General features: G+C 39.2%; 2 protein-coding genes across 2 annotated transcripts in view; both read right to left on the bottom strand.

The window, feature by feature from the left end:
• Positions 1-887: 887 nt before the first annotated feature.
• On the bottom strand, positions 888-13,308 carry LRIT3 (leucine rich repeat, Ig-like and transmembrane domains 3). The gene is made up of 5 exons (XM_009273637.1): positions 13,193-13,308; positions 11,493-11,971; positions 3,078-3,383; positions 1,647-1,990; positions 888-1,565 (listed from the first exon to the last, which is right to left on the bottom strand). The coding sequence occupies exons 1-5, from the start codon at positions 13,306-13,308 to the stop codon at positions 888-890; spliced, it is 1,923 nt and encodes a 640-aa protein (XP_009271912.1).
• Positions 13,309-14,754: 1,446 nt separating this feature from the next.
• RRH (retinal pigment epithelium-derived rhodopsin homolog) overlaps positions 14,755-17,683 on the bottom strand; it is a 14,975-nt gene continuing 12,046 nt past the window's right edge. Inside the window, exons 6-7 of the mRNA XM_009273583.2 lie at positions 15,928-16,106; positions 14,755-15,004 (exon numbers count right to left, since the gene is read on the bottom strand). Of these exons, the coding sequence (XP_009271858.1) occupies positions 14,899-15,004; positions 15,928-16,106 (285 nt within the window). The 3' untranslated portion in view covers positions 14,755-14,898. The remainder of the gene's footprint in view (positions 15,005-15,927; positions 16,107-17,683) is intronic.

The raw sequence follows: 17,683 nt of genomic DNA, 5'->3' as shown, positions 1-17,683 counted from the left end.
ATACCTTTAGCAACAACTACTGGCTACACTATCTATATGGAAAATAGAAGGCAAATTCTGTAACACTTCAGGTCCTGTTAAAAATTTAGTTTATCATAAACTGCTTGTCAGATGAACCTTGTTTTTGACACAGAAAGAATCTGCTTTTTCTAAAAAATCCCAAATTTCAAAAAAACTGCCAAAGTAAAAATATTCCACTCAGAAAACTAAAAACATTTTCACTGCAATCAAAGTTATCCATGGAAAAAGAGGAAAGAAGTTCCTTTGCCATAGCATCTGCAAAATGACAATATGATATGTATTGTACCTCTCAAGAGTTCATAAGCTGTGGCTACCTAGCTTCAGTCTGGATTGGCCTGAGATCACTTCCAGTCCACGATACTGTGCAAACAGAGCTGTATGACATCTCAAAGCACAAGCTGATGTCAGTAAAAAACTTGTACTTTCAAATAAAGTTTTGACCTCAATAGAAGTAGCTTAAACTGTTTTCCTATTACTTTTAAGTACATAGTTTTTATGAAGGTTGTGATTAATGTTTGATACATGCAACTAGCACATCATACAGTAAAATGAGAGAAAACGGAATGAAGTTTTAATGAAAACATAAAATAGAAGATCTTTAACCAGGCAGCCATTTCATATTGTATTTATCTTTTGAAGAACATCACTCCTCCACATCCAAAGCCACAAACAAAAAAAGAAAATAAACAGGCAACATTCTTCTTCTATTCTCCCTCCTACCCACCACCCTACCCATCCAGTAGACTACATTACATCAGATAACATATTCTGACCACCACCTAGCACCAACCTGCTTCCACATGCAGTATCATCATTTTGGATTAACTTTACCTATTGTATTCCATCTCCTCCACCCTCACCCGTGTTCAACAGAGATACTCAGACCTAGAGCCCTCGCTTTTGAAGGTCATTTGAGAATCCATGCTTGACCTAGAACAAAGGAGAAGTCTTTCCGACTCATCTGTGTACCTTCGTGCCCAGAGCTGCTCTCCTGCATTCACTGTTCGAGGCTTCAGAGATAGTGTTTCAAATTTCACATAGGTCTCTTTTGCAAGGTCAGCTTCCTTTGCAGTTTTTGGTTTCACATGAAGTTTCAAAACTTTGTAGAGTAAGAAAAATATCAAAGGTAAAACAACCACACATGCTGCACTGCTGGCCAATATCAGGGTAGAAAACTGAGAGCTGCTTTCATCATTTAACCTATCAGTGGAGAAAATAATGCACTGCTCTTTTGTAGGTGGCACTCCTTTGGGTGAGACACATGCCATATATTGAGTACTAGGTTGCAAACCATCAATAGTGACTTTGTTTTTGCTAGAATCAGTGCTCAGAGGCAACATATCTTTCTCACCGTACTTTGAGTATAACACAGTCACTGCAGAGTTGCTTGTGGCATTGACGGTTTTCCAAGTTAAGGTCACTCTTTCATCAGTTTCACTGATCACTCTTAGGTTCTTCACAGTAACATTTTGCTCAGCCATACCTGCTGTATTCAATGAAGTCTCCTCACCTTTCTTGCTTAGCTCCCCAGTCTGCTTTGTCTCCTCCCCTTTCATGCTTATCTCCCCAGTCTGCTTTTTGTTTCCATTTGCCACTGCCTTTGAATTTTTCTTTCCATCGAACACAGGCCTGGATTGCTTCTTATCAGTAAACCTGGTGCTCGTTGATCTTTCAGTGCTAACCAGTGCTGTGGTGGTTGGTGTGGTGGGAAGAGGTGTGGTTGTCCTCTCAGGTTCCTGCTTGGATTTCTCCTGAGTGGTATTCTGTCTCTCTGCCTCTTGCTTCCTTCCATACTTCTGGGGTGACACAGTTGTAGTAACTACACCAACCACCGTGACAGTAACGGCAGCTTCTGACATTCCTGCTAAGTTCTTGGCTTTACATCTGTATTCTCCTGCGTCCTTGTATGAAATCCCTGTCAAGCTTATTATGGACCATCTGACACCCTCTCCAGGTGTTTCTTGAATTACTACAGGAAAATGTAAAAAGTAAAACATTTTAAGAGGGAGCTAAAGAGAAAGTAAACATTATTAGACTACTTCTTCCCTTAAGTTATTTCTGCCAGAAGGAATCTCATGTATTAAACTTAAAAAAAAAAAAAAAAACAAACACCAAAACACAACCAAAAAAACTCCAACAACCAACCAAACCCCACACACAAACTATGGAAATCCCTGCCATATTATATTATTGCAGGAAAGTGCTCAGCTTAGGTCAAAATGGAACTGAATGTGTGGAGGAATTACAATATAATTTGCAGTTTCACTAAGTAAAACAAAACCACATTAAAAAAAAAAAATCAAATGTCTTAAAGCTGCTAAGTGACCAGGAAATACAAGTCTCACTGACTTCAACTGACTCTGAACACACTAGCCATTTAAAACATTTTTGGAAATTACCTTTGTCTTAAGATATTTCAGTACTTTGGACTATTACCTTCTTCAGACCTATGATTTAAGATAACTGCTAACTACTTGGCATTAGCAAGAAACATTTTTTATATTTAAGTTACTGCATAAATATCTATCATAGCAGCTAGAATGATATCAATCACAGCCTCTTTAGCATTCAAGATGGGTGTTGCAAATAAACAATAAACATTTGCAAATAACATAGAAAACATGATTTTTTAAAATCCTGTGTTTACAATGCTGAGTTTTAAGTGGCACAGTTATGGCCTCACTAGCTTTTTTAACATGAATATTTTGAACCAAAATGGAGATTCCAGTAACAAATTCTCCTTTCTGCTTTTCAGCTTGTGAGTTAGGGCACAACTATCCCAACCTCTATTTTCCTTTATCCTTCCCCCGCTTCATCCATTTCCCCCCTCCACGCACATTGTTCTTATTACAGACCACATCCAGAATCAGTCCAACAGTCTGTTGGACCTGTTCAGACCAAGACCTAAGCAAAGGATTTCATAACAGCTGTTGCACAGATACAATTGCCAGCTTGATGCAATACCTGGTCCATTGTTACTCATTATAATGATCTCAAAGCATAAGCAACCCAACAATTTCAAGGCTCTCCCATTTCCTATAAAAGAGCAGTTATACCTGTATAGTTCACTGGTATATTGTCTGACCTAGTCCAAATAAGCTGTGGTGTTGGGTACCCAGTTGCATCACAGCGTAGCAGTACGTTGCTTCCCAGTGGGGAAGTGATTTTTGTCGCCGACGTCATCACAGATGGTTTAAGACACTGCTCTAACTCAGCTCTCTGGAACAAGATTCCTGCCAGGCTCTCAGGTCCACTACATGAAACCAATGGATCAAGCAGTACAACTGAGTTGTCCACAATTTTGGAAAATTCAATTAGCTTTGAAATGCGACAGTCACAAAACCATGGGTTGTCCTGCAAACCTGAAGCAGGGAGGGAAGAGGGGAAAGAAAAAAAATAATAATGTTGTCAGGCAATATATGGATATTGTGATTACAGTATGATGCATGACCAAGTACAATCAAGGAGAACCGTGGACCTATTCTGAGTTAACCTTTTCTCTTTCAATTTGTCCTTTTTGTTCGGCTGATTGGTGGGGGAGTTTTTGCAGAGGTGAGGAAGAACAGTATGAACGTTTATTAAGCTAAACTTTTTCTTCACAGAAGTTTACAGGAGCATAGTAATATACTGGCACTACCTTTGCTTAACTTTGCTATTTATCTAGGAAAAAACACTTTGAAAAGATGTCTTAAGACCGATGATACATTTTCACCCGCCTGTACCTTCCGGAAAGATAGCTTCTCAGGGCTATTGCATCCTGTCACTCTCCCCTGCTCTTAGTCCTTCTTTGGGCTCTTACAGTTTGATCTTCTCAGACCCTTTTTTCAATGCTTGCAGAGAACTTGATGATTTAAGGGTTTAGAGCTTACACCAACATCTCTGCCCCTTGAAAAAAGGATAAAGGCTAAGGAAACAAAGCTTTAGGCCAATAAAATTCTTATCTGGCTCTGAACTATAGCAATATTCTTAGAAATCTGGCTTCAAGTTAGGACAACCTCTGAAATACATTCAAAAAGAATAGCAGAAGAGTAGAAAATGGGAAGGATCCTGAAAAAAGCTGATTACTACAGCATTTTTATGATGGCACACAAGAACGCTCTCTCTCCTCTTCTGTTAGAAGCTATAACATTTGTTTGCTGATTCCAAAGTCTTTGAAAGAGAGGTTTCTCCCTCTTGGTGAACTTATTATGGTGAAAGAGAGTAGCTATTTCTGAGGAATAGAAGTCTAAATCCTCAGCTGGTATTGATTACTCCGCTATGTTGACCTTCATAGAGCAACAGTGGCTTCACCAGGTAAAACACCACACAGCATATCACTCATGCGTTCAAATATTTTCTCATTTGACTTATACTTTTGGGCATACCTTTTTCATTTTTTCCAAGTATTAACAATAAACAGAACTTACAGTCTGAAACGAGGGATGGTATGCAAGAACCCTTCACTATTGAATTTACAGATTAGTGCAACAGACAAGTCATACTAATTAAACCAAAATTAAAAGGAAAAAAAACCTGAAACACCTGCTAATATTGTTCAGTGTGTATTTTTAGGAATTATCAAAACAGCTAATGGAAAAATTCTGCTTTTTGTTCTGGAAGAAACCTGCAGATGAAAGAATACATGACTAATTAACTACTGCTTCCTTTTATCACCTGACCAAGATTAGGTTATTTTAAGCACAATGGCAGTGATTGGTTAAAACTGTGGTAAACCCCAATTAATCCCCACTCTTTAAAACAAGACTTGACCTGAAGAGATTCCATGACTTTGACATCACAATCCAATTTCACCCCTTCCAGACATAAGAGACTTCACATCTATTCACTACTTATTGCCAGCTGGAACGGAGAAGGAGAAATCAAGGAAATTGTATCAGCAACCGCTTTTCTTTAAAAAAAAACCAAAGAAAAAAAAAAAAATTTCCTGTGACCTTCACACATATATTCACAAGCAAAAGAGATACCATCTGAATGTTTTCCATATGTCTAGGCACATCAACTGTTCGTGCTCATAAAAATTCTGCCCAGTCAAGCACATGTATGTAACTATTTGTGCTCATCTTTTAAATTAGGCAAGCTTTAGTTTGTAGTTAGAGAGAGTTAAAGACAATATTCCTGTAATTTTTTTTTTTTTCATTCTCACTTGCTTATAAAGGGTCAATTTTCCTCGCTATGTTAAGAAAGTGACTATATGAGCGTTTGAAAATTAAATTCCCCTAAGGTATAAGAGGGAAGACAGGATCCCCTTGAAACGAGGCCTCAGCTGCCAGAGTTCCTCCATAACAAATGCTGCTAAAATGCATGTGAACTCCCAGCATGGACTCTGCTATCTAGAGGACAGAAGCATGGCCCAGCTGTGCTACAAGCAGGCGGCAGGGCAGGAACTCTGGGTCCACAGCGTTAATCAGGACAGATCTGCAGCATCAGTAGGGCTCCCATCCCACATAGCAGGCAGCAGATTCTCCCTTACATTGAACACTACTGAAAATATTTCTTCTGCGACCTTTCTGCATCCTACAAGCTTTACTGCAGGAAAGGATGGGTTTTATTATTGCTTCTAATACTACTAGCAGTGCTCAAAGGCCTTTCTAATAGAATCATAGAATCATTTAGCTTGGAAAAGACCCTTAAGATCATCAAGTCCAACCGTAAATCTAACACTGCCAAGTCCACCACTAAACCATGTCCCTAAGTGCCACATCTACATGTCTTTTAAATACCTCCAGGGATGGGGACTCAACCACTTCCCTGGGCAGCCTGTTCCAGTGCCTGACAACCCCTTCAGTGATGAAATTTTTCCTAATATATATAAATGCCTGGCTTTCATATTCTCCCAGTGTCCCAAAGAAGACCCGAGTTGTTACAATAAGTAGCAGAAATTGACAAATTAGAAGGAATGATGAAGCAAAGATGGATAGTCCTTAGATTGGATGGTTGTTTAGTCCAGTATGGGACATAGGTTTGCCCATCTCAGATCTTTCTGAAGGCTTGGTTTCAGCTTCAGAAGAAAGCTGTAGTGCCAGAAGACTCTGTACTCCTGTGCTTTAGTGCAAAGAAAGTTATTTCAGTTAGTCACCTCATCTCCCCCATCCATCATGCTTCCCAGCGGAACTGGCTAGAGAAGCAGGACTTATATAAATACATATAATATATACAGCTACAGGAGTTCCTTCCTTGCCTTTAGTAAACTTGCACAGCCATTATACGTCCTTAAGTCATGTGAATTGCCAAAATGAAAAGATGAAAGCACTATTGAGTTGGAAGCAAGGATAAAACATTGAATTTGATTATACTTCAGTCAGCTATTGAAGAGAACAGAAATGGGAATGTAAACCTAGTTTCCAAACTACAAAGGGCATTCTGAAATTTAACAGCTTGTGTTTACAAGATGGTAAAAGTGAGAACAAACACATGAAAGAATAAAGAAAAGGTTAAAAAAAAAGGAAAAAAATGAAGAAACCAGAAAAAATGGGGAGCTTTAATAAAGGACTGAGATGGAATCCCCTCAGGAAAATAATTTCCTAGGAAGAGAAAATAAAAATAATGTCTCCAATGGCACGTGTATCTGACGGAACACCAAGTCTTTATAAATTCTGGATTGTTTTGTAGAAATATTAAGGCAGCTTGTTGACCTGAGAAAGAAATACTAACCACAGCAAAACAAACATTGATAAATATTTATGCATTGCAATATACCAATGCAGTGTATTTCAACATTAAATATGGATTATAAATTGTTCTAAAAAACTTTCTTTATTCTAGATTTAGCATATTTTAAATTTACTCTCACACATTTATATGTATGCTTGCATATACAATGACAAATATATGTATATGTGTGTCTGTGCATGCACATTTTTGCAGTCTTCTCAATGAGCACGGTTTCCCCATGTTGTGTCAATATGGACTTTAGCATTCAAAATAGCTACGAGCGAAATTTCCTTTGTAAATCAGTAACCAGTCTCAGACCATAACTTGTATAATATACTGCTTTTCAGTTGCTGTAAAATGGCAGTATGTGAAATATTCAAGTTTTGGGCTGACGGAAATATTCACCACAGCTTGGGCCAACCTGCCCAAGGCTCTCTTCCAACTGAAGCTACAAAATTTTTGATCCATGGTTCTAAACAGTAAAGCCCGCTTCCTGCACTGTGCCCCAGTGTTTCCTACACACAGTAATTGCTAGGGAGTAGTTTCAGGAAAAGCAGCATCTACCCAATGGCCCAGCATAACAGCTGGGAGCCTGATGGACCTGCAGCATTTCAAATTTTTGGTACCTCTACATGTAACAGAGGCGAGATCTCATCTAACTGCCACTCTGTCAAATCCTGGATTCCTCTGTTCCTCTCAGTGACTCACTAGATGTAATTTTCCATATGGAAAATGCTACTGCCATCATTCACGCCAGAAATTTCAATATCTGTACAGCAGCCAATGCTGAAACTTAGCTGTGATTTGGATCAAAGTATTAGGGTATAGCTCCAGAGGTAACCAAGAGAGGACCAGATGAACTCACACACTGGTCCCTCGATCATTTCCACTGCTTAACTGTCAGCTCACTCCACAGCTTTGTTTTGAACTGTTCCAAAGGGCGCTCTCCAAGACAAAGCCAGGTGTGGTGCCAGGGACAGTTTGCACTCCAGAGATTGCTCCCTGAAAGGCTTATGGATGAGACCACAGCAAGGACGGCTCTCTCCATCCTGTTCTTGCCCCCAGTGTAAGTGCAGCAGGCTTTGCACCTCCAAACTATCCTGCATGCCTATCAGCCCATCAGGCATACAACATACGCTTGCTATTTTATATTAGAAAAGCACAATTCCATGGGTTGCAATGCAATTCTCACGTTACTTCAGGCAGTCTGAACTGAAGAAAAAACACCTCCACCCACACAGTTACATTTTAGAGTCACTGCAGCATCCTGTAGAGCCCACAGAAAACCAAGGGCTAAATCTTACCAAGTGTGGAACAGCCAGTCAGCTTTAAAGAGAGCTGGCCCTAAACTGTGTGGATGAGAGCCAGAGTGAGCCACTTGGCCACAGGGCCAGGAATCATTCCCTGACCCTCTTTCATTTAGCATAGTGTCCACACAGAGGAACATCATATAGTGGGAGGTAATAAAAAAACCCCCAAACTCCTAAATACAGAGATTATGAATTGGAATAAGGAGATGCTAACCTGCCCGTCCCCTGGCAAAAGTAGTCCATGGTTCCTCCAAGAGTCCTTGAAGTAAACGTGGGGAACCTGAACTTTCTCTTACATGCAACCTTCTTGATGCTCAGTCAAGACACTGAAGATAAAATTGCCTCCTGGTGTTAAAAAAATACGTATGCACAAACCTTTGAGTTTGGGGCTTTGCTGTGTTGATCTTGTTAATTAAATACAAGTGAAAATCTTGTTTTGCCAGAAATAGGAGAGAAGCCAGCTCAAGCCATAACTGCTTACACTAAGTAGAATCTGACTGCTGTTTTCCTGACTAGACAAAACCAGCATTTATTTGCTCTGGCTTCCAGCTTCTAGCAGAGCTCTCGCTGCAGTTACCATTCCATGCAGGCACATAGGTCAGGCTGAATGTTCCCACAGAGAACACCTGGAGCACCTTGAGCATCAAAGCGTGCAATTATGGGCATCACGTTTTAAGAGAAACCTTTTTTTTAAAACCCAAAAAAGTCCAAAGGGAATCCGTAACTATGGTAGAAAATGAAAAAAACCCACCTCACAGTCTATAAGAAACTGGTGAAAGAAATGGTGTGATTAATTAAGGCAGCAATCAGAGAAGGAAAATGTATGAAAGGTTACTATAAGGGATGGTAATTAGGTTTTCTGTATGTCCATCTCATGCAGGACAAGATGTAATCAGCTTAGTTTGCAGTAAGGGAGATTGAGGTTAGATATTAAGAGAAACTTTCTCACTATCCTGATAGATAAGCACTGGAAGAGGTTGCCAGAGAAGGCTCTGGAATGGTCTGGCCACAGGCTTTAAGAACAGCACTGACTTAACCAGAGCAGTTCAGTTCATCTGGATCTGCATCCCAGCAGGCTAGAGGCCTTTTTGAAATCCTTCCTGATCACATACCTCTGTGATCCTTATCTCCACCTCAGAGGAGGAGGAAGGATAGTTTCTCCTCCCTCAGGCTCCAGCAATCCCGGTAGAGACAGGAGGGGTGTCAGAGAGGAAGCAATGCCACAGAGCACATCTTGCTCCTGTTGTTCTAAGCCGACATCTCCTATGGTTGGAGCATTATAGAAACATCTCAACTCCTAGGTCATCTTTCTAGCCTGACAGTTTCTATCAACCACTCATTCCTGAAAAACAACTGCTTTGTAACAGTCCATCAACAGCAACCTAAGGATGAGCCTCTGGCAGTGAGTGTGAGTGGCATAACTACAACTTTGCAAGTTCCAGTAATATCGATAATAAAACTAACACTTAGTGGAGACTAAGTAAGCTTGTCAAAATTACCCATGACAAAGAGCACTGCACTTTCTAATCTCCACAGGAAAGGGATGTTTTCTTATTCACTATAGAGTTTCTTATATAGCAAGCACTGCCTGTCTGCATTGGGATATACTCATCAGAAGGCTACGATGTCAATGAAAGAAAATTCAGCTAATTATTCACAGCTTACCTAAGGTAGATTTACTCAACACAACACAATGAAAGTACTACCTGGCATTTTGCATTCTCAGATCCAAATCTATAATGACTGCACAGACCCTCCCTCAGCACGTAACATTAAAAAAAGAGAAGCAAGGCGCTGTTTGAACCCAGTGTGTGTTCCCCTCTGGAGATCAGTGTTTAAACCCAACTGTAGTTCATAAATGAAAATGATCCAAAGGTCACATCCCAAGTCTCTAGAGAACTCAGTGCTGGCACAAGGGGTTTGTCAGGACTAGAGGAGGCTGGCAAAGTGCCTGCACCAATAAAGCCTGCAGATGGTTGCCAGGGGGAAGGGGAGGAGAGAAAAGTGTGTGTCATTTGGGGTTTTTTTGGTGTTTGTTTGGGGTTTGTTTGGTTTTTTTGGGGGGGGTGTCTTTTGTTTTGTTTTTTTAAGTGGTGAGGGCTATGTAAGACAAGGAAACCAGATAACTTCTGGGACTCCCACATGAGATCATCAGGAGGATTAGATCTAGCACAGTCAGCTCCTACTTTACTGCCTCCTGTAGCCATCAGTGTGGGGACAGGGAAAGGGGTACTGAGCTGGACTTACTTTTACAGCTTTTTCTTTTTTTTTTAGTCCTGAATAAACGAAGATCCTATTAATGCTGCAAACCTACCATGCATGTGAGGAACTCGCTCAGCCTACTTGCATCTATTAAGTTACTTATATACAATCTCATCTGAATGAGAGTTTCAAATTGCAGCTTCTGCTGTGAAACAAAACAGCTGAACATATGAACACTGAATAGCAGCGGTTGAGATCAAGAAATTGGAAATACTGGGCAGTACAATGCAGGGCAGATCTTTACCAGTGGATATAGAACTACTGCAGTAGAGAGAGCCAGCTGGTTTTCCTCCCTTCCTACACTACACTACACTACAAAAACTTCAAAACGTGCACTTATACATAAACAGCAACAGAAGAGAACATTGTTCTGAGACTGCAGAAGAGAAAGGGGTTACCTGCAAGACTAGGAAGTGGAGAGAAAGTGTAAGATAAAGCACAAAGTCACAAACAGAACTGATGTGATGGTATACTAGACAGATGGAATAAAATTATGAAAAAAAATCAGTCTGGCCAGACTATTCTTAAATACTTATCTTAAATATTATAAAAAGTACTGTGAAGTTGTAGGGATCAGATTCCTATTCTCTCTCTCATATTCAACATGTAAATTGGGAAAAACTTCCAACCCAAACTATTCTATGATTCTATGATAATCAGTCAGCTTTGGAGCAACACAAGGTCAACAGGAGTCACGGGGAGAGCAGAGTTGCCCTCTTTTGAGCCACCAACACTACCTGCAGCACTGTGTCTCAGGACGGGCTGAGCATCAACTCTAGTTGATGAATCTCGTTGATGAATCTAGTTCATATGAGCATCAACTCTAGCTATTTGTTTGGCTTGTGAGCCACTGGAAAAAACAGTTGCAAATGGACATGCTTGCAGTTGCAACCACATACAGTGATGAGGGAAATGTCATCAGAAACACAGGTTTTGGAAGTCCTGCATTTCTATGGATACTGAATACTCCATATGGCCTGTATTGCTGTAGACCAGAATCTTGTAGATTTTACTTCAGTTCTATAACCTTGAGATAACAACATACATGGAGGTCACCATCTTCATTTTATAGTTTTCTGTCACCAACAGAAAATAAATAAATAAATAAATAATCACAGAGCAAACCAGAAGACTGACCTGGATAAAACCCACTCTTCTGAATCCCAGGCTGGTCCCCTACCTGCTGTCACTTGCAACTTAACATTTAGGTACATTTTAATACGGAATGAGACGGGCTGTTTAACGTACCCAAAATGACCCTCTGGGTCGCCAGAATGTCTGTGTTCTTGGACAGGACAGCTTCTGAGAAGGGGGGCCAAATGTCCATCAAGTCTGACGGCAAGGTCGTTAGCTTGTTGCTGGATATGTCCAGGTAGGTGAGGTTTCTCAGGTACCGGCTGGCATCAGCAGGAATGCTGGTCACTTTATTGTTGTGTAAATCAAGAGTCCGTAGGTTGGGCATCTCTGCCAGCGATTCCCAAGGGAAAGTCGAGAGTAGATTACCATCCAGCCGTAGCTCATGCAGTTGTTTCAAGTTATAGAAACTGCTGATATCAATGTTGGCTACACAGTTGTAAGTTACCCACAGGTATTTGAGATCCACTAGGTAGTAAAAGGCTTCAGTTGGAATCCTTCGTATGACAGTTTTCTCTATACGAAGTTTTACAGTATCCACAGGAACATTCACAGGGATCTCATACATGTCAGGATCATTACAGAGCACAGACCTAGCATCAAAAAAAAAAAAAAAAGAGGAGCGAGATATCGGCATTTCTTTATCAGAAATTTGTATTTCAGATTTAAACGCAAATGCTATTATTTTCTGCAACGCTACTAGCAGAATAAAGAACATCAAATCAAGAACAGTCTTCTGCATTTAAAAATTGAAAAGGCAACATGGAGTTTCTAAAAAGAAAAAGAATACAAAATAGCAATGATACTTTCACATGAAATCTAGATTTGCTTTATTCTAAAGCATGTAAGCACCATCTTCTGTCCATTATTCTATTGACAACTGAAAAACAGAAGCCACATATAACGAATAATACATGCACGTATCTCAAGTGGGAACTGCATGCCATCTGTTTTACTAAAATTCAGAATATTGGATTAGTAATTTCTAATTTTTCTACATGATGAAGATTCAAAGTATCTGCCTATATTTACCTTTCAGAATAGACTGAAAATTGAAAATGTTAGCATATTTCTCTAAAGGACAGCTTTCTAGCCCTCTTTCTGGTGTCTACGTAGAAATGACCTGCTTTTTAGAGGTGCTAAGAATTTTCTGCTCCCATTGATTTCAGTGAAATGGGTTTTCTCAGCATTTTCAAGAATCAGTATGTTTCCATTTCTTTGGGGTACATTGTTCGCACATATTAGCTTGAAGATTCCCCTCCCTTCAATAAGCCTGTCTTTAATTTTCTCCCCCTTTTCTCTGTATTCTTCCTCTATTTTACTTTCTCCTCATGCAGCTTTATACTAGATATGTTGTGACAATAAGTAGCAATGACAAACAGTGTCTCCCAAAATTGACATGACAATACTCAGATCATCAAATTTCAACTTAACCTCTTTAGTACCAAGAATTACATTATTTTCCTGCAGATTAAAAAAAGAGGAAACTACCATATTTAAACCAGAATCACCTTACAGTAGACAACTAGTTTGTAGAAATAGAAAGACCATTACAATAGTAGGAAAATCATGGAGCAGAAAGAAATTGCCTTCTGCAAAACCTGAAGATTTAGGGAAGCTATTTGCTAAGTACAAAGCCATCATCACCATCTGCTCCTATTCAGGAATGCTGCTAGCCACATAACACCAGTGTAAAATATGCCTTTATTTCAACTATGCTAGAACTAATTTGCAATCTATGAGAATGTTATTTCCAATTTCTTCAACCCTTTTCCTTATAAATTGCCTTGTATAACAAATAATAAAATATATACCTTGTTCCAGTGCCATCACTTCTGCCATGGTAAACGCAAGTGCATTGTGAAGGACAAAACCCATGCACTTCTTCAAAAAAGCTCATTAGGAGGTAGAAGTAAACAAACAGATGCATGGCTTCCTCCCAGCAGAACTGATATGAAAAAATTTGAAAACTTTATTCCTAGGCACTCGTGTGCAGTGTGCTACGAACATGAATGTAGACATCCATTTAGTAACAGCAGATTACGTCAGATTAGCTGAGATCTGTAGTTACTTAACCTTCAAATGTATCCTGAAAGGGATCAGTTAAACCAGCTCATTCTTTATTCTGTCAGAAGAACACACTCTGTTTCAAATCATATCCAGCATGTTTCAAGGCTATTTTAATATGTAGCTTGTAGGGTTAGTATGTAATGAAATATCTCTTTGCTCCTTCTAAGAGGCAATGCATTAGCTACTGTCCATAAAGCGTTCCAAGGTTCCTGAAGGAAATCTAGTACAGCATGAGGATATTGCATGGCATTTTCTTTAATACTAAAAATTACAAATTAATGAAGTCTAGACATAAAGCGTTCCAAGGTTCCTGAAGGAAATCTAGTACAGCATGAGGATATTGCATGGCATTTTCTTTAATACTAAAAATTACAAATTAATAAGAAGTCTAGATTCCAGAGCTTTTAAAAAATCCTGTAAAAACAGGTTTTTACCAAAAAAACTCCATATATTTTAAATAAGTTACAACCTGCAAAGCCAAACCTCAGATGCATGCATACATAATAATAGAAGATATTTATTCTCAAAATCTGAGAATCATCAAGAATGCATATACTACCATTCATAAATAGATCTATACACAGTCATCTTTTCTATCCTGAACAAACCCATCACTCACATCGCGAAAGGTATTTTTTGAAAATTATACAACAGACCTATATAACCAGGAGATTGACTTAGAAATTATGAGAAATGACCATAAATATTTACTCAGTTTTATGTGCCTCCCAAGTGTCAAGCTTTAGGGTGCATCTTGTCTCATTTTCAGGATTTGCTGTGCAGTCACAAGCACCAGAAACGTACTACTACTAAAGCAAAATCTGTCTTTCCTACAAATTCATTTGGTTGTGAGAGCCAAAACTTTAAAAATACATTAAATATCCTGAAACTCCTTCAAAATCCTAAAAGCTGATAGCAGGTTCTATAGGGTTTGGCTAGATATTTTGATATCTTAACATATTAGCAGAAACAGAAATTTGCAAAGATTATCAACGTGGACACTTGGTATAGAAATATATTCACACAGGGAGAATCCAGAATATTTCAAGTCTGGAAAACTTTCAAGGGAAGTTGAGGGAAAGTAATTCATGAAAGCAATTACAGGTGCAAAGTCTACGTTACAGAACCTAAGCACTTCCTGCTTCAGTCTCTCCCTGCCCCTGCGTCACCTTGTCCAACCCTATAAGAGTCACAGTGACCACTTCACTAGCCTTTTTTGTTTGGGACAGACATATTGGGCCAATAAACCTCACTCTCAGAAATTCTCTTAGTGGATTTTTGTCTTTTTGTCTTCTTAACCTATGTAAAAAGATTACTGTGATTAACAGAAAACAGCTGGCTGGCTGGGGCAGATTATTATTCCAAAAGATTAATCTTCCAAAAGATTAATTAACTTTAACCCAGATTTCACTCCTTTCCATGTAACTTATGCAGGCAAATGACACGAGTTCTACGATGTCAGTGCACTTTGAGATACACTCATGGGCAAGGCATTGTTTATAGTTATCTCTTGTCTTGTCTGACATCGCACCATTGCCAGGATTGCCCTCCGAAACCTGCAAAGGACAAGAAAGGGAAAGCAGAAAGATCATTAGCTGGAAAACCAAATATAAAGAAAAACTGGGTAAGCCGGCCTTAAGTATTAAAACAGTTTTCAACTTCAGTAAAACTTAATGAAAAATGGTGTATTTGGAATTCAGAAGGACCTGAGTCTTTTTCACTTCCATGTACAGGAATAACTCAGTTAAGTTCAGTGTTTCTTCTACAACAGGGGTCACAGCAGCTTTTGCTTATCCCAGGACAGGGTATAGCCACGACAAAGATGAACTTACAGAACGGTGAAAAAATGAGATGTTCTTTCATTGGCTCAGCAGGATCAGATAAGTTCACCTAGACAGAGATCACAGGCTCTGCTTCTAGGTTGGTAGTAGAGAAAGGAAGGATGCCTCTTCGCAAAACACAGCTCTCAGTCAGAGGCACTGGCTTGTTAGAGCATTTGATGTGCTTGCTCAAAACAGAAGAATAGGCTTAGCTTATTTACTTTAACAAAAAGTGTCAATCCATCCTACTCAGTCAGCATATGACACATCCCAAATCAAGCAAGGAAATCTACAGAAGTTACATGTCACTAAGCCACCACACATTTTGGCCACAGTCATTAAAACCAGTCTACTGCTGATGCAACCCAAATTCCGTAAGGAGTCCCTTTGAGAAACCACAAAGGGACTTTCAAAACTGTCTTGCAAAAGCTTCATTAATGTGTTCTCAAAAATCTTTACCAATTCAGTATGTTCTGATGATGATCAAAACAATTTCTTTCAGACTTTCCTGTCCAAAAGGTCATCTTTGGTAAATCGACAGTGGCTTACCCTTTGATCTCTTCACTAATCAGTTTGTCGTATTTTACAGATGATCCTTCTATAGTTAGATGATATGCTAAAATCATGAAGTAGACCAGTACTAAATTAGGAACACTTACTTTTTGTTTGCAACAACATAAATGCAGGGATTGTAGAATGTGGAAGATTTTGCGAAGAGAGGAGCTATGATGGCCATTGCGGGAGAAATTTTCTTTGGGTCTCCAAAGGAAGACCACAAACACACAATCGAATATGGAGACCATGCCACCAAGAACATTACAATCATCACAACAGACATCTGTAAAACAAGAGGAACAGACACATGACCAGTATTACCTGAAGATGAAGACCTCACAACCTAACCTCAAAAGCACATGCACCTGTGTGAAAATACAGCTGTCCAGAACCAAATAACAACATGTAAATAAGCACACCTGACAAATTTTGACAGGTTATAATGAAGTGTCACTCTGGGGATTTAATAGCACATCACACTGCCATGTATTTTGGCATGCTGTTATTTCATTATGTACAATCTTCCTTCGCAGTCAGCACTACTGATTATGTTAAATCTGTCCATCAGAAGTTTAAATGGCCAGAGAGGACTTCACACATGTATTATGATCACCATAACAGGTCACTCTGGGATGCTATTACAAACAATAAACATGAACAGAGAGAAAAATCTAAGCCAAACGTTTAATAAAAAATGTTAATAAAAAAGTTTCATAAGGCTTAACTATGGTACAGTTAAATAAAAGAACGTAAACGTTTTAGGACACAAAGGCTCAGTCCATGTACTTAAGGAACCCAGAAGTGTCTCCTTAGTTAAATGAAGCACGATAGCCATGTTCAAGCATCATACCAAGGAGATACCTGAGCAGTCATGTCTTCTCTGCTTGCCTGTCAGGGAGAACAATCTGGGCACGCTGGGGCTCACAGCCCAGAACACACCATGCCACAGCTAGAACTGAACAGTGACAAACTGGGGGTAGTGGCAGGGTAGGAGAGGAATCAACCAGGACAGACTTTTCTGGCTTTTGTCCTGGACATGAATCAGTAATGGAAACTGGAATGGAAATCTCAAATTAATCAAGAGGACAAAACAAATCACTAGAAAACCAAACAAAACTGCAGGGCTCTTTGTATGTACAGGATTCCCTAGTGTTGTTTACCTATACCCTTATTCAGTCTTTCAGTGATGAACAAAATGAGAAACAAGAAGTAAATGGCTACTTTGTATGAGCTGTTCTAGAGTATAACCAATAAACAAACAGCGACTCTCTCTACAGAAGATTCCTATTTAAATACAAATGCAATACCTATCGATAATAATGTAAAGAAAGAACCCTTTCGTTTAGAAGTTTGTTTGGTGCATAGAAAGCTTAGAAGATGTTAATTTGTGAAAAAGTCCAATTCTAAAGAAGAATACTGCTTAACTCTAAAGCTTCAATCTTTTTTTTTTAAATATAACTCAGTGTCTTCAACTGCAAAACAGAAAAAAAACCATTTTCTTCACAAATGTGAGTCTAAATTTATAACTGAATCCTCAGTTTCAAGCATTCTTGAAAGTTCTTCAGAAGAGCAAAATACTCAAATTATAATTTTTACGTAAAAATACCATTTTTCAGAATTTAGTAATGAGAATCATAGAATCATAGAACAGTTTGGGTTGGAAGGGACCTCTAAAGGTCATCTAGTCCAACCCCCCTGCCATGGGCAGGGACATCTTCAACTAGATCAGGTTGCTCAGAGCCCCGTCCAGCCTGACCTTGAATGTTTCCAGGGATGGGGCATCCACCACCTCTCTGGGCAACCTGTGCCAGTGCCTCACCACCCTCAGCGTAAAAAATTTCTTCCTTAGATCTGGTCTAA

The sequence above is a fragment of the Aptenodytes forsteri genome, unplaced genomic scaffold (assembly GCF_000699145.1).
Source record: "Aptenodytes forsteri isolate BGI_AS27 unplaced genomic scaffold, ASM69914v1 Scaffold93, whole genome shotgun sequence".
Lineage (NCBI taxonomy): Eukaryota > Metazoa > Chordata > Aves > Sphenisciformes > Spheniscidae > Aptenodytes > Aptenodytes forsteri.
This window is presented reverse-complemented; position numbering and strand designations above follow the sequence as displayed.